The sequence below is a fragment of the Macaca fascicularis genome, chromosome 6 (genome assembly GCF_037993035.2).
Source record: "Macaca fascicularis isolate 582-1 chromosome 6, T2T-MFA8v1.1".
NCBI lineage: Eukaryota > Metazoa > Chordata > Mammalia > Primates > Cercopithecidae > Macaca > Macaca fascicularis.
In genome coordinates, this window is record NC_088380.1 from 72,803,506 (window position 1) to 72,824,400 (window position 20,895).

The window sequence follows — 20,895 nt, forward strand, 5'->3', positions numbered from 1 at the left end:
GCCCACATCGTTCTCACTCATTTTCTCTAATATCCTCTGACAGTTAAGAGCCTTAATGATAATTCATGTGTGTATGTATATGTGTGTGTTTGTGTGTGTATATATGTGTGTGTGTGTGTATAAAGATAGGTATGTATATATATTTGCATTTTAATTTAGCTTTTTGGCCTGATATGAAACAGAAACATCTGTGATTAGTAAGCTAGAACCAACACCTCTATAGTCTTGAAGTTGAAGATGTGGGAATTTAAGTTAGATTTTACAGCAGTGTAGTAGATGAGAAGAAAATGAGGAAAATGTTCAAGCGATGGACCTAGAAACGCAGCCTAAGATGCGAGGGCAAAATCTGAATATGCGAAATGGTTAATGGCAGCCTTGTTTTTTTGTTTTTTTTTGTTTTTTAAGAGCAGAGTTAAATTCACCTCTTTATCTATGTCTCTGCCTGTTCATCCTGAAGATGATGGGTCAGCATGGGAACCATTCACTAATATCCCGAAAAGTGAAAAGGGTTTTAAGTCAATTCCTTGTTTCTTCCTTCTTCAGATTAAAAAATATATATTAATAAGCTCTCTATTGTTCTAGTTGATCACATTAGAATCTCCAGATATAGTGTTTTCTTTACAAAGCACACAGGGCTAAGAATTTGGTGCCAGGTTTCATTAGCCTTATGATTTCATTTTAAGTGAATAGGTGTAGCAGGGATTGTTCTTAGAATGTCTTGGCTTCAGATAATCAGTTGTTGTGTTACGCCTAATTATTTACTGATAGTTTGCTCTATATGGTGTGTGAGCAAATTGAACACTTTTCCCAAATGAAAAACAAAATTTATGTGAATATTTCTGGCATTAGATTATTTCCTTTAGGAAACAAAATTTTTAGCCATCTTGAAATTTGAGATTTTTAAAGGAATATGAAGATAAATATACAAGCTAAATTAGGGGTGTCAGGAGAGGGGATGAAGGCTGTTGAGAGAAGTTGAAAGAACTTAATTTAGCTGTGTAGATAAATGGACAAAATGAATCCTGGATTACTGGATGGCAAAAGCAGAATTCATTTCTCCAGAGGCCCAAGGAATAACAGATGCAAAGCCATGATAAATTTCATTGCAGCAGGGGGAAAAATGCTTCATGATTCTCTATCCATAAAGAAATGGGCTTCTCAGTGCTTCCCAGTTAAATGGCTGTGATTGTGCTGTCTGTCATAAAGTTAATGGCATTTGTTGAAGACATCACTATAAAATTTGCAACCTTAAGTTAATTGAAGAATTTCAGTGGAGATATAGTCAGTCCAAACGTCCTCAAGGTAACACTAAATGTATCCTCCTTAATGTGTTAGTCTATTCTTTCTGCACACTGGTAATAAATTGTTTACCTTTACAGCCAGGTACTGACTTTGACGTAAAATCTTGTATTCCTTACACCCAATTACAGTAGTCACTTTCATTAAGAAACCAGTAATGTGGCAATTGACTTGCTGTTAGGGATTAAACGTAGCTTCCTGATTTATTTTTCCTTTTTCTTTTTTCTAGAAGGTACAGGATTGCTTTGCAGCCTTTCCTTGCCCACTTATTTAAACCAGCTACAGTTCCATGTGGTCCTCAGACAATTCTGCCAATCTAATTAAACATGCAGAGGGAAGCAGAGTGGTCTGGAGCGTCCTGAACTTGCCCTCGCCAGCTGCTGGCCAAGCTTTCTCAATGATCAGCAGCAGGTTGAGTGGGCTAATGGAGAAAGTAACAAGCCCCAGAGGAGCTGCCCTCCTTCCAACGAGCAATCACTGCTCCACACCACCCCTGAAGGCCTGGGGAAGATGAGCTCTGCCAGCCTTTGTGTGGCTGTGGCTTTTTGAGGCTGCCTGGTCAGTCACAGTCCAGCTGCTTAGGAGCAGAGGGATTGTTGAGGAAAATATTGACAAGGGGTAATCCTGCTGAGCCACTTGGCAATGCTGAGCTAGATCTGGGTCATTGAGAAATAGGTCCAAACTGCTGTGGTCTTCCCAGTGTTTTACAACCAGTTCTGACACATCCACCTTTAAAATATGTGCTTCAGAATATGAGGATTCATCTTCAGGAACTCAGACTCATTCAGTCTACTGTAAACAAAAAGTACTAAGGCTGCCTGCTAAAATGGAAAACACCTCCAATTGAAGCATATGCTTACCCTTGCATCCTGCTCATTGAAATGTTCGCATCTGGAGGGTCACAACCAAGACTTGTATATATTCATTACTCTATCAGATTGAAATATTTGTATTGTTATATCCATGCAGGGAATGTGTTTATTCATGTGTCTCGCACACTTAAGAAAGCTGTGCTGGAACTCATGCTCCCCCATCCCCATCTCCTCCCCCGGCCCACCCCACCATCCCTGGTCCAGGTAAAACTAAAGCATTATTGGAGGAAAGGACGTTCTACAGAAATGTAAATAAACTTATTTCTAAGGAGAGGATTCTTGAGGTGGAAATGATACAAAAACAAAATCGTGTAGTAAAATTTTCTCTTTTCTCTCTCTCTCTAGGAAATAGCCCTCAAGATAGTCCAAGAAATTTCTCCCCCAGTGCCTCAGCCCATTTTTCATTTGCACGGAGGTAAGGACTTTATGTGAGTGGAGGCATAAAGTCTTATAGAGAGAATCCCATTTTCCTCTCCCACTCCCCACTTTTCCCCCTGCCCACTTCTCCCCCTCCCCGCGTCTTCCCGTCCCCGCTTCTCCCCCTCCCCTGCTCCGTGCCCTGCGAGGTCCTGCTCATTATTCTGTAAGGCCTTCTCCAAAGCCCCACTGGCCAGAGGAGCTTAGGCTGCCACAAAGCTTTGTTTTAACACACCTGCTTTAGCAGTTTCAAGCCAGCAATTTAGTGATCCCAGTGAGAAAAAGCCATGCATGGGCTATAGGATGTTTTCTCCTTTCTCTTCCTATCATGTTTGCAATTGGGCACCAGACGTCAAAGATAGATGTCTTATAACTGGACCACTGAGTCAAGAGGAAGTGTTTTCGTTGTTCAGAGGATAGCAGGCGCACAATGTCATGTCACACCATGTTCATTGTGGATTTTCTACTCTGACGTAGCCAAGTCAGAGGAGTGTGCACAGTCATGTCTTCTGTGTTCTGCATGTGGAATTCATCTGCCTCGCCCTGTCAGATGCAGTCCTTCACCTTCCTGGGCTCCTTCATCCCTCTCACGTGCATAGCTTGTCCTCTTCTGCCCAGGAAAAACACCAAGAAAACAAAATGGCACCTTCAGCCAAGTTTCTGAATATTCAGGAGAAACTCGGTTTATGATCTGAATGTCCTAGATATTTGCTCAGTTTTCCTCAGAGACCTAACTATATCCTGAAGTGGATTAAGGTAGCACTTAATAAAGACACATAGGTAGGTTAAAAAAAAATACTTGTTCTTACACACATGAGTAACCAGCAAAACTTGGAGCGCCCTCACGACCGTTTGTCAGCATGTCATGCATTTTACATTACTAAGTCTAAAAAAAATAGTTGCCGCATTTTCAGAATTCTGTGTAATTAAGATTTCATTATAAATCTGCTGTGAAAATGTTTGTTCTTTCATAGTTAAGTTGTTTCCCATCATGTGTTAAATGCCTTTATATATCTCACCATGGGGACAATAAAGAGTGATAAAAACATCATCTCCAGGGAACTTATGGAGACCCATACGCTGTTTTTACCCCCAGCTCCAACTTCTCTTTTTTTAGCTTCTTAAGTACTGTAAGAAAATGTACTGGTCCCAGAAAGCCTGTTTGCCCAATGAATATTAATTCATAATAGTGCTACTATTCCAAGTGGAAAAAAATCCTATAAAAATTAATAAGTAAGTGTTTACTATAGTCTTTAAAACCTATCTCTATAAAGGGGAGAATGCATTTATTATAAGTAATAAGAAAAATGGAAATCTCATGGAGTGCATTTAAACATGACAGAAATCACAGTATCTTAATCCTGGCAGATTTATACAAATGAAGAGAATCTAATAAATAGGTGACTGAAGGACACGTGAATCTGGTTTCCATGCTATTAAAAAAATACATAAACCCCCCAGGCATGTTAATTTTTGACGAATAAACCATAAACCGTGACAGGAGATTATCACAGGGGACCTCTAGTTCATTTGCATGAATTTCCGAATGGAACTCCCTCCACACTCTTCAAAAAGTATTAATTTAGATTAAGACATGAGTGATCATCATTTTAAACTGTTATTCAAGTAAACAGAACCCTGTGTCATGAAAACTCCAATTGGTGTATTTTTATGTAACATCTGGGATATTTCTCTCCATTTTAGAGTTGATTTCTCCTCAGGCAACGTGGAGATTCCACTCCTAGGTCTCTGTTACCTTCCATTTGGTGCACATTGCTGAGCCTTTAAGAAGTCATGTCATTTTGAGACTCCCACATTTTTTTGTTTTGTAAAATTTAGTCCAATTGAGGAAATATTGCTCGTTTTTAAAAGTAGTCTTGGGTAAAGGGATAAAAGTCTGGCTTATTAATCTTTTCTGATCTTTCTTACCTTATGTGGTAATACTTCCCTAGTAGCCATCCCCTGTAACAAAATAGTCCAAGTATAGAGTACAAAGTATGATGGCACAGACTTGCTTTCTATATTTTCAAATGCAGATTTGAGAGTGAAATAATCAAATTAATTTTTTACTACTAAGTAAAATAAAAGATGAAAGTGAGAACCATAGTATAGATGTTGTCTGCAGCAAGGAAACATTTTCACATTGCTAATTGTGGTATTAATTTACAATCCGCCTGATTGTGGACCTACTTAATCCTTTTTTCCCTGGTGGTAAAATGGAGGTAAAAATACTCTCCTGCCATTCCCAGAAGTTGTGGAAGTTTATGTATTGCAGATTGCTTTCACTTTTGTAGGAAACATAGAGCCTTCCAAGAAATGCTGTGGGTCTCTCCTAGTTGCCTAGTTATTATGCACTAGGTTGAATCTCCAAGTGTATTTCTATAAGCCAATTACTACTACAAACTTCCCTGCTGAGTTCAGGTCATCAGACAATTGTTGAGTACTGGGCTGAAAGTCAGGCCTACTAAAGATCATTGGCTCTTGTTATCAGTTTCCAGATGAGAGTGTTTTTCCTGCTCCGTTTCTGTTTTTATGCATTTGAATCTGCTGAGTCTGATCATTGTAACCTCTCAGTTACACCTTCAGAACTCTGGAGTAGATTTGAGTTAACTATATTGGCATAGTTCAACTTTTTCCAACATCAACTGGAATATTCGGTGTATCACTCCAGGTAACTATAACAATAAATCTGCTTCCTCTTCATACAGTTAGAATAGCCAGGTTGATATTGGAACTGTTTATTCTTTCTTTGTTGTGTACCATATTAATCTAAATTTTTGTGAGTGGTATTGAAATAAAGGTTGTTATTTTTTTGCTGATCTTTTTTGTGTCCCGTGTTCCCATGAGATGTTTTTCTCTTCTTACTTTTTCATGTAATGTAACACCAAGATTCCCACCCACAAGGGAAAAGACTCTTTTCAAAAAAGGCTTGTTGCATTGGCAAGAATGTAGTCTTGTCTTCCTATAACATTTCAATGGTAGCTACTGCAAAGAAAAGACAACATTGTTAGCAGGATCCAAATTGCACTTGTGTGATAGCTTTCTTGAAAAAAGGGCATGTTCTCTCAAGTACTGTATATAGCATGTATAGTAACTTCTGATGTTCAGTTGTCATGGTAATGAAAATGCAGTGGTCCTTTGTGCTCCATTTGAGTAAATAGACACAGACAACTTAGGGAACTTTATGAGTTGTAAATTATTTCTGGTCCGTGGCTGTACAGAGTACTGAGCACATTCATGTCTAAACATCTTTCTAGTTGTGTGTTTTCCGGAGCAAGCAAATGTAATTTATGCTTCAGAACTAATAAGAACATGTCTTCTCTTGGAATTGCTCATTCATCTGAAATATGTTCATTGATACCTGAGGGGAAGGAGAGTTAATGAATCACAAAACAAAATCATAGTGGGGGGAAATTGTGTCCCTCACTCTTTCCAGAGACTAGTTTCTGATAATTGCTATTAAATGGACTAAATAATTCTTTTAAAATCATATCCTTTTCTTACTTTATCAAATTGGAGGTGCTTAAAATATATAGTGCAGGTATGGATTCTTAACTCTTTAATAAGTGTCCACTTAGCAATCAAGTATCTTTATAAACATGTTATATAATTACTTTCTTCTTAAATCATTAACATTTTCAGTTGATTAAAAGTATTTCAAAAGAACATATAACTTATCTCAATTTATTTTATCTGGTATATTTACATACATCTTATTTTGCTTCTTTTTTTTTTTTTAACATACTTGATTCAATTGTACTCCAATCATGGTACAGAAATGACAGGTAAATTATACTAAAATCTTAACATTGTGGTAGTTCTGTGATTTGTCCACTTGACTTTTTCCATTTGTCTTTGTGGACCGTTTGCATCTATTGGAGGTTATATCCATGGCAGCCTATAATTTTATTTTCCCATGAATATAAATTTAGGCTAAAATGTCAGTTTTTTACATTAACATCTAACGGTGACATTTCTCAAATTCAAGCCTGATGCTGTTGAATTCCCTAACTTCAACTTATTGTGAATGTGTCTCTGGTAAATTTTGTCCACTCTTGTCACTTGGCAAGTTAACATAATTACAAACGTAATAACACAAATTACGAAATGTCCATATATGACACTGCAGTCTTATTGATCTAAGAATGCAGTGTTGCTGTTTTTAAAGTGTGTGTTTCCTTTTTTGCCCCTTGGCAGATTTGCATAGAACATTCAAAATGTTCTGTGGCTTTTAAGGCACAATCTTATTCAAAATTGCATTTAAAGTAATAGCCTGGAATGCCAGAGATTTCAGAAAATTTGCTTTCTGGTATCCCCTTCCCTTTGCAGCAGTATTGTTTCTACTGCTGCATTCACTCATCTGAGACCCTTGTAATGACCCTTATTCACAGCCAAACTCCAACTGAGAAACCACCCATTCTGTCATCACTTGAAGATAAAAACCACCCTCTTCATGGCTCCTCCCAGCTTTGCCTCTAAGACTGAGGCAAACAACTTAGTCTTTGCATTAAGTTCTATCACTGATGGAGAAGGTTTCTTTCTGCCCCGACTGTTAACCAGCCAGAGCTGGGCTGCATGCTCAGACTCGGCAGGAGGCTTTGCTGTAACAAGCCAGGTCATGTCCGAAGGCAGTAACTCTTAAGAGATTCTAAGCATAAGGTCAGTTACTTACTTAATGCTAAAGTTATTTGACACTTCAGGCCTGAGCCAGCCATGAGCCCAATGATCCCTTCTTCCCTAAGCATGATGAGTAAAACTGTTCCCTTGAAAATCATAAGCAGAAAGTGTTTCAGATGCAAAGAAAGTCCCCACAGGCTCTTGTGCCATGCTGGAAATCAGCCCCTTCCAAAGATCATTTGCTCTGGTTATCAGTTTCCAGATGCGAGTGTTTTCCTCCTCCCTTTCTGTTCTTATTCATTTGAATCTGCTGAGTCTGACCATTGTAATTATCCCTGGTATTCATTTTGTCAGAGTATATTAGTGAGACATCAATAATATGGATCAACCCATTCACTTTCTACTTGTTTGGTTGTATTGATTCAGTTTAAATAAAAGTCAACCTACTGTATAATGTTTGTTTACCCTTACCCTTGCTGAGCATTTCCACATCCTCACAGACTATGTTTGTGTCATTTGTTTGACTAAAAATACTTAGTTTCCCTGGAGTTCCCATGTGACAGTATGCCAACGTTGGCCTAAGCTAAACTCATTTTCTCAATAGGACTGATGGACGCCGCTGGTCGTTGGCTTCTCTCCCATCCTCTGGCTATGGGACAAACACACCCAGCTCTACGGTCTCTGTAAGTGCCTGACTTTTTTTTTTTTTTCTCTTCCTCACAACAACAGAGCTATTACACAGGCAGTGTTTTCTCTGGGTGTTTCCTGGTAGGGAGGAGAAGATAAATTCTGCATGTCTGCCACTCTGAGTAAGCGACGCATCAAATGATGGCCTGACAGACATAAAAAGGACATACTTTCACTGCAGTCTTTTAAACTGTAGTGCATAAATTGAGTAAGTTCCAGGATCACACGTTTGGAGGAGACTGGAAGCTTTCATTTTAATAACGTTTGGTGTAGTTTGGGGGGAAAAAACACAATCTAGTTTTATTGCTTTGGTTCCATGCCAGTGACATTAGTGCTAAAAATGCCATTGAACTTTCACAGACTGGGTCTTTCTTCCTATGTGGCTTAGATAGAGGTTTGTTTTGTTTTGTTTTTTTCTCTCTTTCAAAGAAAGAAAAGGCAAGTCTTAATTTATGCCTTCTAGGTAAGAACTTTGTTTTAAGAAGAAATTAAAACAACTTGGAAGAAGGTTAAGATAAATAGAGATATGGTGGAATTATGAAAATAGGATAGAGGAAAATGGATACTCTTGCCCCAAACTTAACATTTCAGCAAGAGACCTAGCCATTACTGGAAACTGTAGGTTAGATCTATGTTTTTTTAGTTTACATTAGTAATCATGTGGGATAACTGTATCTGCAGGGCTGTAGAAACAAGGTGGTCATTTAGAAAGGCCTAGTAGGTTGCAGGTGTTCAATATATGGAGTGATCTAGCTCTATTTGTACCAGCGAGGAATGTGGACCTAGAGCCTCATTTTGTCAAAATCTCTGGTTTATTGTTTAGGGATATCCATCTATTGTATTTTTTAGAGCCCCCAGCACTCCATTAAGCACATAGATTTAGCCACTTAATAACACTTGAATGACAAGAAACTACAGTTAAATAGATAAATTCTAACTGGTATCACCTCTGCCTTATACTGATGTATTTCCAGAATTCCAAGTATAATAATATAGTGTAGATTTTCTGGTGTCCCTTTAAAACCAAATTGTTAAAAACTGTTGCGTTATTTTTACCATCTCTTTTTGATATTTCATTGAGCAAAGGTAATTTATTTTTCTATCCATTATTCCACTTTGTTGTGATATATGAGTCTATTGTCCATTAGATCATATTTTTAGAAACATGCTAACAACCTTGAGTGATTTCAGAGGCACATCAGCATCAGTAAAGGATGCTTAAAAATCCTGAATAGCATGAATGAATAAAATTGTCAGTAAAAAGTGAAGTCATCCTTGATTCTTATGGCAGTCACTATCAGTGGTTATTGGCCAGTATTTTAGACGTGTCTTTTAACTCCAATTTTTTTTTTTTTTAATTTCAACTCTATCACCTTGCATTGCCTTCAGTCAAGTTTTATTATAACTTGGACATAGAAATCTCTCTTTTGCAAGAAAAATAGGGCAGAGTTCAGGATTTGTATTCTTTCCATCTTTAGTAAGTCATTCATTTTTAAAAGTGAATCCATAATAAAAGGTGAGCTACATAAAATCGGACCCTGTTTGGTAGAAATAATTTTTAAAATAATTTTGTTTTATAAATACTTGTTATATGCCAGGCCCTGGTCTAAATTCTTAAAATGCATTGGCTCATTTAATCTTAGCAACATCCCCTATCAGGCAATTGCTGTTGTTTTTTTCATTGTATGGGCCAGAAATCTGAGGCACAGAGAGACTGTTTAACTGAGGGACTGTTTACTGTTCCAATGTTTTCTCAATAAGAATATGGTGAGCAGTTTTAGAACCCAGTCTCTTGGCTCTTTAAAAGGAATTTACATGGCATTTCTTCAGATAAACCTTGTAATTAATAAAGCTGACCTGGTCATCAGTCAAAATGGAATCGTTGCTGTCTCTAAATTCTGTATGTGCCTACGGAAGACACCCCCAAGACCGTTTTTAGTCTACACACATACTTTGTGTTTCTAACAGCTCTTCTCTGAAGTGTTTATTTTATTGAAGACATTAGTATCATATAATTATTGGGCTCAATATTCCTATTTTTTCCTCCCAAATGAAATTTGAGCTTCCAGAATTATTCGTTTTGCCAACAGACAGAAGGGACTATTTAGATTATGAACTGCAGGTGCTGTAGTGTGAAAGTTCAATTATTTTTTCTCTTTATTGGTTATTGATAAAAGTGATGAGTGAAAACTAGAAAAGCTACTTCTCTATTTTTCTCAGTTTCTTTGTGGTCCTACTCTTTAAATATTAGGGCAGAAAGTGTGTAAAACTTCTTAGTAGTTGCAAGTTTTTCTTTTCTAAAGCTAATCTGAATCACTCTTAGATTCTCATTTCCCTGGGTTAACTGTTAGTCATTTAGCCAATCAGAAATGTACTTTAACTATTTAAAAAATCAGATGTAGAATATATACAAATAAAATTTCAAGCACTTTGAAAATATAGTTTAAACTTTACAGATAATTTCAGCTGTTGTCTGAATGCCAGACTGAAATGTAAACATTATAATATCTATATCCTTTGGTTATTATGGAAACTGCAAAATTGCTAAATGTTAAAAATGCTATATTCTGAAATTGGAAAGATTTAGCCAGATGAAGTAAATCAGTCCTCCCAGAGAATATTCAGTGTTGCAATTTCTTCTAACATCACAGTTTGCAGTTAAAATTAATTTGTGGAGCTTTTCCAATATGATATTCAGATAATTCTTAATTTTGAAATAAGTACTATAGAATTGTAGCAGTCAGAAGACATTCTCCCGTATGTTTCTTACCAGATAAATTATTTTCTGCTGAGTGAAAGTACAGAAATAAGAATATAAGTACTAATAAAAATATGAGGTATGTCTATAAAATGATACGATTTAATAAAAAGTAGAAACTTGTATGTGCATATGAATACTATCCTTTGCAAAATGGTTACCTGCAGAGACTAAATGCTTATTGAATGATATCATGACTCAGAACATGGTTTTGGAACTCTAATTGCCTTAAGAACTAGCAGCATAATTTTTTTTGTACTTCTTCATTCTTTGGACCCTTCTCTGAAGTCAATAGATACTGTTCCTGTGTAAGTGCAGTTGCATAATATCTTGAGCCTGGTGTGTTTTGGAATTTTCACTTTGAGAAAGGTAACATCCCTGTTCTGTACATAACAGACCAGCAACAGTGGGGCCAGCCGCTCATAATCAAATATATTAATATTTCTGCAGCAGCTTGAATCAACATTCACACTAAGTAGATTAAATAAATATTTTAAACAGCTTCACATCAGTTCAGTTGGTGCTTTGCCACCAAAAGAGATTACTGTAAACTTAGGAACAAACTTCTGAGTTTGTGGGTTTTGAAATCTTGGATACAGGATTGTGGACATTGATTTACCTTTGAGAAGTATCTATAGATTCTTAATTCTGTTTTTCTGTTTGCTAATTTCCTTATCTTTCCTCTGATCACCACTGCTTATCTCCTGCTTGCATTGATTTTATTTTTTTTTTCTTGATTTCTTGACTGGATTTAGTTCATGTGTTTTATTTCTTTTTTCTTAGTGAAAAGTGTTTAAGGCCATGACTGTACTTACTGAATAGAACTTTGATTTATCTCATAAGTCTTTCTAGTAGTGTTCTCATTTTTTTATTGCTTGTAAAATAATCTCATTACATTATAAAAATTCCTCTTTGTCTCAATATGTACTAAGATGTTTTATAATTTCAAGTTATAGGAATAATTTTTAGGCTTTAGGCGTTAATTTCTAGTTTTGCTACATTACAGTGTTTTAGTATTTATGAAGGGTACTCTTAATATAATGATTTTTTAAAAAATGCTTACAAGAACTGACATTTTAAAATAAGTAATATCTTTCAAAATGTGCTTATTCTAACTATGGTTCCATTTACTAAAAAATTTCTCAGTCTCTTTTATTAGAATTACTTAGGAGTTTACCTCCAACTAAAAATGAAAACAATAGTTTCTTTGCTTTTTAGTTAAATGTTTCAGATTGATTAAAAGCAGGGTTATTTAGCTGTTCACCTTTCCTGTCTTTCCTTGTTCCAAATGTTGAATGACGATTTCTAAAAAGCAAATCTACAGGCATGTAACAAAAAACTCAACACGACTTGAAAGTTTTTTTTTTTATTTTAAGTTATAGTCTCAACCCTTCACTTTCTCCAAGAAAAAAGAATAAAGAAAATTCAATTCCATATTTTAAAACAGTGGCTTTATTGAGAAAAGTATCTTCTTTAATCCTTCCCCTATTTTACTCATGGCACACTCTGATGCATTATAAAGAGAGGTTTCGTTGCCTTATTGACCATCTCATATCATATCATTTATTTTATGTTATTTACCTAAAAGTCAGTATTTGATTTTGAGCAGCAGTAAACTCGGGGGTGCCATGTTCAACTGAAAGCTAATCTGCGATACAGTGCTCCCTAATGTCACTCCAGTGGTTGCTTTCTTACTTTGGCTTTGACTGGTTCCGATCCATTTTCACAGCCTGGATTTTCTCCAGAGAGAAAACTACCTTTTGGGAAATTATAAACAAATGAGGCAAAATAGGGAAAGCATTTTGAACTCTGAGAGAGAACATCAAGTTATACATTTAGGAAGTAGTTCTTACAACTTTAACCTGAAAAAGAAACAATAAAAATGGTAGTATTACCCAAGTTTAACTCATCGATCTCTCCTATTCTTTTGAAGAGTTTCTTTCTGAGATAGTTATGTGACCTCACTTTGGTTTGTTTCAGTCATCCTGTTCCTCCCAGGAGAAGTTGCATCAGTTACCATACCAACCAACACCGGACGAGTTACACTTCTTGTCGAAACATTTCTGTACCACGGAAAGCATCGCCACTGAGAACAGATGCAGGAACACGCCGATGCGCCCCCGTTCCCGAAGTCTGAGGTATGTGGGCCTGGCTGAAAACCATTACTTAATTGGATTCTCTATTTTCAAACATTTTCAGTGAAGACTTTAGTCCTTTAGTTCATATGTGTGTGAACTGACTTGCAAACTATTACAAATATAGCGTAATGTTTCCATGTACACATAATATTGTTAATGACCACTGAAAGGCATCTTATAATTTTCCTTTTCAGTTCTCACAATTTGCTGATTGCAGCAGTAGTAGTAATCATGATGGTCTCAGGACTACCTATGAAAACGTCTAGCCACTGGAAATTTCAAGGCAGTGCAAAAGCAGTTAATGTTGTTATGTTAAGAGGTAACAGCTTGGTGGAAATAGAACGACAACAAGAATAGGAGGATTTTTTTAAATTCCAGATTTCATATTACAAAATATCCTTTTATTCTTTCTTCCTGTCATAAGTCTTACTTTCTCTAAGACTGTGAGCACATTTTTAGGAGTTTGTGTCACCTGAAGTTTGTGGATGCCAAATGTAGTCCACTTGACACTGAATAGGGCCAGTTTTACTGTGAGTTTGTTTCTTCAGGAAGCAGAATCTAAAACAGAGCTTCTTGTTCAGGATGTTTCTCCGGGAGTGCTTTTGAAATTAGCACCTGTGGGAGGGAAGGGGGAGGCAGGATTGGGCAGAGGGAGAAGTCCAGCAGCTTTAGCCAACTCCACAGAGAGCTCGGGAATGACAGGACTCAGCAGAGTTGCTCCCTTGGCCCAATTGTGCCTTCGTTTATATCCCTTCCTCAGTCATTGTGTCCCTCACTGGATGTGGCACCCTGGGAAAGACTCAGCCTCAGGCGAGATGACTTCTTGCAGCTGATGCCATCCCTGCAGGGACTGACAGCTGAAGGTTTCTGTGGACAGCACTCCCAGCAGCCGGGCAACAGGTCCTTCTTTGAAGGAGGGATCAGGACAGGGCATCACCTTGTCCACTGCAGCATGAGATCTTGATGCTATAGAATTAGTGAACTTTGATATCTGAAGGTTTTATTATATTAAAAAATAGCTTGTTTATTAGGTGGTCAGTTGAATATCAAAGTTTAATGAGAAGCAATTTGCCTTTGTACTTTTTGTCTTCACTTAGACTCATAAGCTAATAGTAAATATAGCCACACTGGATAATTGTGAGACATGTTAGATTATTCTGAGATATGGAATTAACAACTGGTTTTACTATTTCATCTACAGGCACCATGTTTTACCACATGGGTGCCATTTTTTGTTTTATTAAAGGAATTCCTAAGATGCGTAGTATAAGCTGTATCCCTTTAGGAATATAAACACACTGAAGTTGCACAACTATATACCACTAGGAAGGAAGATGAACCTACTATTGAAAGAGTAAAGAAGAATGCACAACAGTTGTATGCCTCTGTTTCATATTATACATAATGCCTACCTCAGCATCCCAGATAAATATTTGCTAGGCTAGAAAATGAATTTCAATTATGACACCTGTGCCATGGAAGACTCAGACCTTTTCAGTGATGTGTGGCAGACCGCAGGTGTATGATAAAAGTGTGAAATTACACTGTTAAACGTGTCCTAGATGTTGCTGTTTGTAGCTACCCTATTTTGTTTTATTTTGCAGTTTGTTAATTGTTTTCCAGATCTTATGCAAGCTCACACTACGTGCAGAATATAATTTCAATTTACAAACACTTTCTGAACTAGTATTGTATTGTAACTATGATGATTTTGTGGCATTCCACTTCTTGAGCTTTCTTTTTCAGTCCTATTCAGAGTGTTTCTGTGTTTGTGGGAATGTATGTGTGCATGTGTACTAATGACTGATTTTGTACTTTATTATCTAATATACTTTTCTTACAAAGGTTGCATAGTACTTTTGATGCAGCTGACTGTTTATAAATAAAAAGCTTATTTTCATTTCATGCTGTGGCAAGTTTAAAAGGGTAATTTGCTTTGCTTGCAGCCCTGGACGTTCTCCCGCCTGCTGTGACCATGAAATAATTATGATGAACCATGTCTACAAAGAAAGGTTCCCAAAGGTAATGAATTGAATTGAAGATGCCTAGCATCTAAACGAACAGGCAGCATAGGTTTAGAGTCTGTAAGGTGGTTTTGTTATGGGAAGTAAGGGTCCAATCTAGTAATGATTTGCATAAAACAGCTCCATAGTCTTCTTAGAAAGAGAAAATAACTTTAAAAAAAATGTTAAGCTAACAACTGCTGAGAACTAACTGTGCTCTCTGTATGCTGAGCTGGCTCTAAAGTGAACCTGCCACTTGTGCACCACACATGGGGCAGGCCTGGTGAGGTGCCATAGGGAGGGTCTACTTTGAAAGGCCTCTAGACTGTGCACTTTGTACCCATGTTCTGGTCCTACACCATATTGTTAACTAGAGACTGTTTTTCTCCATTAGAAGCCTGTAGATTGGTGTGTCATGAGAGGTTTTTTTTTCCACATTACTTTTCTGTGATTTCCCATCTCTTTAGACATTGTATTTCTAACCCTATTAATTTAGAAGAGAAGGCACAGTTGTCGTGTTCTCCAGTTAGACTGGTAAAAGAACATGAATTGAGAGAGCAACTGTGAAGAGTTGCTGCCAAGCCCTTGGCTGCAAGGACCTGCTCTCAGATGGTCCCATTAACTCACCTTGTTTCCACATCTTTCCCGCCAAAGCATTTCTGCACATTTGAGAAAAGGCCACTCTCCATGTTTTTCCTGATCCGCCCCCACAGCCTGTGTTGCCCTAAGCTGGAGAACAAATGAAAATCTTTGGTTTCATAAATCAAGAGTAGAGTACTTATTATTTGCAACTAACCCAGCATTGATGTCATTGATTAAAGCTGTTTTAGCTATTTATCACATGTCACTTGCTCACCAGGGAAACAGATACTGACTGTTACCTAGTTAATGCAGGTTAGGATATTAGAGGGGAGGAGGAGAGAGGAAGGAGAGGGAGTCTCCCTGCATATATAATTAATGTAAGTAAGGAATATGGATTAGGCAGTGGGTGACCAGAGAGAATGAAATGAAAGTTGGAAAGGAAATTTTAGGTTTATTTTACCAAGAGAGTCCCCTGGACTTTTGCATAGGATGTAGCTTTTTGGGAAAAGAAGATGATATAAGATGTGTGCTCCTGGCACATTAAAACCTAGCCAAAAAAGATACATTTTTAGCTTAGGTCATGGAACTCTAGCAACATCCTGATGTTTAAGTACAAAAACATAAAGAAATATTTGATATTTTGGACAATCCATCTGAAAGAGCCCAAGATCTTAAATGAAAGCATAACAATTCACAGATACAATTTGAGTTACTTGAAGAAGCTTACAGGGACCATTTTACATTTGATAGAACACAGAAAAGGGAGATTATCATTCTGAAATATTGATTTCACTTATGTATCCTCAGATCTTTATTTCACATGCTGAGGCTGCTGCTTTTTTTAAGCAACTTTTTAAGAACAGTTTTAGCTTCACAACAAAATTGAGCAGAAGGTACAAAGATTTCCCATGTACCTGGAAAGGCTATGTATGAACACCCCCAACATGCATTAGGGTTCATTCACCCTTTGTGTTGTACAATCAGTGGGTTCGGACAAATGTCTGATGACGTGTATGTACCATTATTTTATCATTAGCGAGGCTTCTTTTAAATTTGATTTCTAGAATCCCATTTAATGACTTATGGAGGTCTCTGAAAATGCTATAAAAAATGTGATGGTCGAATTGTTTACATGTGTGTTTCCTCGTATTACATCTGTGTATGTGTGTCTTCTCTATATAGGCTACAGCTCAGATGGAAGAACGTCTAAAGGAAATTATCACCAGCTACTCTCCTGACAACGTTCTACCCCTAGCAGATGGAGTGCTTAGTTTCACTCACCACCAGATTATTGAACTGGCTCGAGATTGCTTGGATAAATCCCACCAGGGCCTCATCACCTCACGATACTTCCTTGAATTACAGCACAAATTAGATAAGTTGCTACAGGAGGTAAGAACAATGCACCGTATAGTTTTCTGATTCATTTTGCTTTTCCCTGAAAAAAAATTCTTTTTTTTTTTTTTTTGCTTACAAGTTATAACCATGAAATGGAGTTCACATTCCAGAGAAGCAAAGAAGAAGGAAGAAAAAAAAAGAAACTCACCTGATTGCTACTTGCTATAAATTGATTCTGGTCATCATTTATAGTAATAGAAAATTAATGTAATAACCTTTACAGGAACCTTGGTACCCAACAATCTATGACTCTAGGATAAGTGGATTGTGAAGGATTTTGAAGCAGTGATTTCTTCCCCCTTTAACCATAAAGTTATAAATTGCCTGAGCGTATGTGTGTTATTTGATGATGCTATCTAGTTCTAATATCTGAAAAAGCTAAATGGAAAATTGCTGGCTTCTTCCAGGCTGTGTGTTCTATTAATTAACCTGCACGTGGTGCTGGGTAGTAAATGGCAACTTATATTTTCATTAGTGTCAGTTCTTTTTCTAACAAAATATCCAGTTTCCAAAATGACAGATAAACACAGGTCCTGTCTAGGCCTAACACTTGCATGCCTAGCACCTGATAACACCCAGGACAGGAAGACAGTCTGTATGGGGGAATGGAATGCATGTATAATATTGCTCTTCTGACTGAAATTGACCAGCCACAGCCTACAATGAAACCTATTTAGCCTATGTGTTTGTATATATTGTGTTTCTGTATCTCACAAGGCACAAATTATGCCTGTGTAAACATAATTATAGACACTTTTCTCTAAAACATGAATATGTAAATAATTGCAGAAAACTGAAGGAAAATATTAGCATCCTAATTTTTGAGAACTCTAACTGTCCTTGCCCCTGCAGAATTTAGCTGGCCAGATAAGATCCTTCTCTGGCTGGCAGCTGCTGCTTTTCTCCCCTTTGCCATCTAGGCCTTCTATACTCTTTCCCAATTTCTCACATTGCAACTGACTGCAGTCCACTGAAGCAGTCCCTTTCAGACTATCCTTAGGGGTGAACACATTGTTTTTGGGGTTTTTCTGTTAATTTCTTACTTGGCTTGGACCTGTTCTCTCCCGTAAACTTAAAGGAAAATGAATTTTACAGGAAAATGATCATATACTTGAGTTTCCTGGCAATGTAAAATTGCTAAATGAGTTACATTACAATATAAAATTGCTGTAAGAGTTGCCACATGCTTACGCTTAAAATTGTACTTAGATATCTCATCACGCACAGGTAACAGTCATGGACTGGTCCCAGTCCACAGGCTGCCCTTTGACTGCTCTACACTAGAATATAAAGTCTCTGTGGGCAGGGATATTATTTGCTTTGTTCACCTAGGATGGTGTGTGACACATAGAAGGACTTTAATATTTTTTGAGTGAATGGCTTCTGATACCCCTCAACTCACTGACATCCTCCTTATTGTCATATCCACTGGACATTTTACTGGAATATTACTGCATTCAGCAGTGTTAAAACGCTCCTTTTCTCTGTCTTCCTTTTAATTTATTATTTTTGGGACACCTCTGACCGTTTCTTCTCTGCCTCTTCCAGGGGTTTCTCTTCCAACACCTGTTTTCTATAAGTTTTCCCACAATCACATCCTTAGTCTACTCCTCCTTCTCTCCTAGTCATCTTGTTGGCTGTTTTGGATTAAAGACCTATAGACTCTAATGGCTTCAAATCCTTATCTCAGACCAGTAGTCATCTTTCACATTTCAGAATCATGGATCCACCTGCCTGCTGAATCTCTTTCTACCTGGACAGCCCACTGAAGCGGCAGTCCCAACCTATGGAAAACTAGACAGCATTTCCTCAATCACACATGCTTCTCCCACATTCTTTTCATCTGTCATTGGCACTGCCATCTACCCAGTCAACTGCTGGAACTCTGAGAATACTAGACTCCCTCTCTCCCTTCGTCAAGCAACCCATTAGACCTCATAGTTTACTTCCTAAATATTTCTACAACCCTTCTTTCCTGTTCTATAATCACTACCTGGCTCAGACCCTCATCCAGCTCAAATCCTCATCCTCACCAATCTGCCTCCCTCCAGTCTTAACTCTTCAAATTCATACTTTTATGCAGCTGCAAGAGTATCTATCTAAAACTCTTTATTGGCTCTATTCTGCCCATAGGTATAAACCATAACATGGCCCGTTGCTGTGACCTTCGTCTTAATGCATTTAGCCGTAATGAGTTGTACTGACTTCTGCAGTCTCACTTTACCAACAGACAGGGGGCTCTTTGAGGAACAGGAGTCATCTCTAACTCTCTGGTGCTGAATTCAGTGCCTGGTGTTTATCAGTTCCTCAGAAACCGTGCAAGTGGGGAAGGAAGAAAATAGATACGACTGCATACCAAAATATTCAGCCTATTAGGATGTATCAAGTAATCTAATTCTGCTGTTGCTTTAATCAAATCAGAGTCCAGAAAATGCTGGAAACACTATGCATATTACTATTTATGAGAATATTTTGAAAGTATGTTTGCTAAATAGTGCACTTTTGAACAGAAGAGGCAGACACAGGAATTCTGTAGTCAGCCTCTGTGAGATACTCCTAATTCTGCAATTCTGTCCCAGGATATTACCATAGTTACCAGCTTAGTCCTGTGTTTTTCATTCCTTTATAGGGATGCCCTGAAAAGGGTAGGATTGCTATCCAAAGCTATTTACACTGAAATCCCCTACTTAATTTTGTTTCTGTGACAGACGCAGCAGATTGTTTCATGACAATTAAAATAAAATTTTAGGGTTTCACAGATCACGTGATGGGTCCTATCATTATTTTTAAAATGCTGATTTTTAAAGAAATTTCTTTTTTGGCCAGAGAAGCATGTATACTTGTGGCATAAAGGTCTTGTTGGGTATAAATAAGAATGGTTTCTTGTTTAGCTTTATAGATAAAGAGCTTCCTTCAGTCCTTTTGTAAAAATTTAAACTATTTGCCTAATCACATTTACAGTATTTTTCCAGAACATGGAGCTAATCCACTGCAGGGGGGCCTGCCCTTTTTAGATAGAGCCAAATTGTGGAACTTGCCTTGGTTTCCCCAGGATGCAGTTGTCAGTTCCCAACTGTGACATTCTGTGCTCTGTAGGCCTATCTCCCAGCCATTTTTCTCATTGTCTGTCTTTTCCATAACCCAAGTAAAATCCACGTTTCAGCAGCTTAATGCCTTTTTAAAGCCCTGAGGCCTAAGACAATTCCAGATGAATGCTTTTATGTCTCCATTCTTTTTTGCACTTACAGAAGTTTAGCCAAAGACAATAAAATACATAGGAAGCTCTAACCTACTCTCAAATCTGGGTCATGGTTATGTTTTATAGTGGCCAGCCCTTAAAATACAGACACAGGGTATCCGTTAGTGTTTCCCCTTTGGAGCTTGGTGGTAACAGCCAGGAACCAATTTCTCTTCACGGGCTAATTGTGCCTTTATTTTGTGTTGTTTTAACAGGGCTCCTTCTCCCCACTTAAGTTAGTAGATAAAATACTGTTTGAGTTAATGTAAATTATATGTTTTATCCTTGGCTATGACTGATAATTCTTAGAACTAAGAAGTTAGAATGAACTGATTATGATTTTTGAAATTGAATTTATTTAATCTAAACTGACTTTTTTAAAGTTTATTAAGATAAAAAATTCTCATTTCTCTTTGAAGAGACAACCCAAAATGTATTTAGGCTTTTCAGATTTTCTTTATATTCCTGAATTTATAAAGCAAAAATTATTATAGTAAGAAGAAAGCTCTGTATCCTGCCCAAAGTGTTAACTAAGAAGTTAGGTGTTTTGGTTTTTTGTTTTTTGGTTTTTTTGCTTCATCTTTAAAGTTTTCTGTTTAGTTTGGTTGAGGATAAACCATAAAGAAGATGTAACCATATTTTTTGTCATTCACTGGATCTTCCAAAAATCTATTTTTGTTGCAAAGCAAAAATTGGGAAGAAAATGTAAAGGCAGTTTCAATATTTGAGATGCATATATTTGTGCATCGTTATATATGTCCTAGCATCCTTCCTGGGTACTAGGACCTGTTGTTATAGTTACTAGTTGGTTTTCTTTGAACACATTCTATTCTACGATTATTCACCGATGGTCATTTTTCCTTTTATTTTAATGTCAAAAGCTAAC

The 20,895-nt window shown here is 37.2% G+C and overlaps 1 protein-coding gene across 28 annotated transcripts in view; it reads left to right on the top strand.

The window, feature by feature from the left end:
* The window catches only part of MAST4 (microtubule associated serine/threonine kinase family member 4), a 576,679-nt gene that overhangs the window by 492,434 nt on the left and 63,350 nt on the right, over positions 1-20,895 (top strand). For 24 of the 28 annotated variants that reach the window (XM_045394763.3, XM_045394770.3, XM_045394765.3 and 21 more), the window contains 5 exons: positions 2,517-2,586; positions 7,810-7,888; positions 12,631-12,788; positions 14,735-14,810; positions 16,556-16,765. In XM_045394763.3, coding sequence (XP_045250698.2) covers positions 2,517-2,586; positions 7,810-7,888; positions 12,631-12,788; positions 14,735-14,810; positions 16,556-16,765 — 593 coding nt within the window. The remainder of the gene's footprint in view (positions 1-2,516; positions 2,587-7,809; positions 7,889-12,630; positions 12,789-14,734; positions 14,811-16,555; positions 16,766-20,895) is intronic. The other 4 variants (XM_045394771.3, XM_045394772.3, XM_045394786.3 and 1 more) reach the window with 1 other exon arrangement.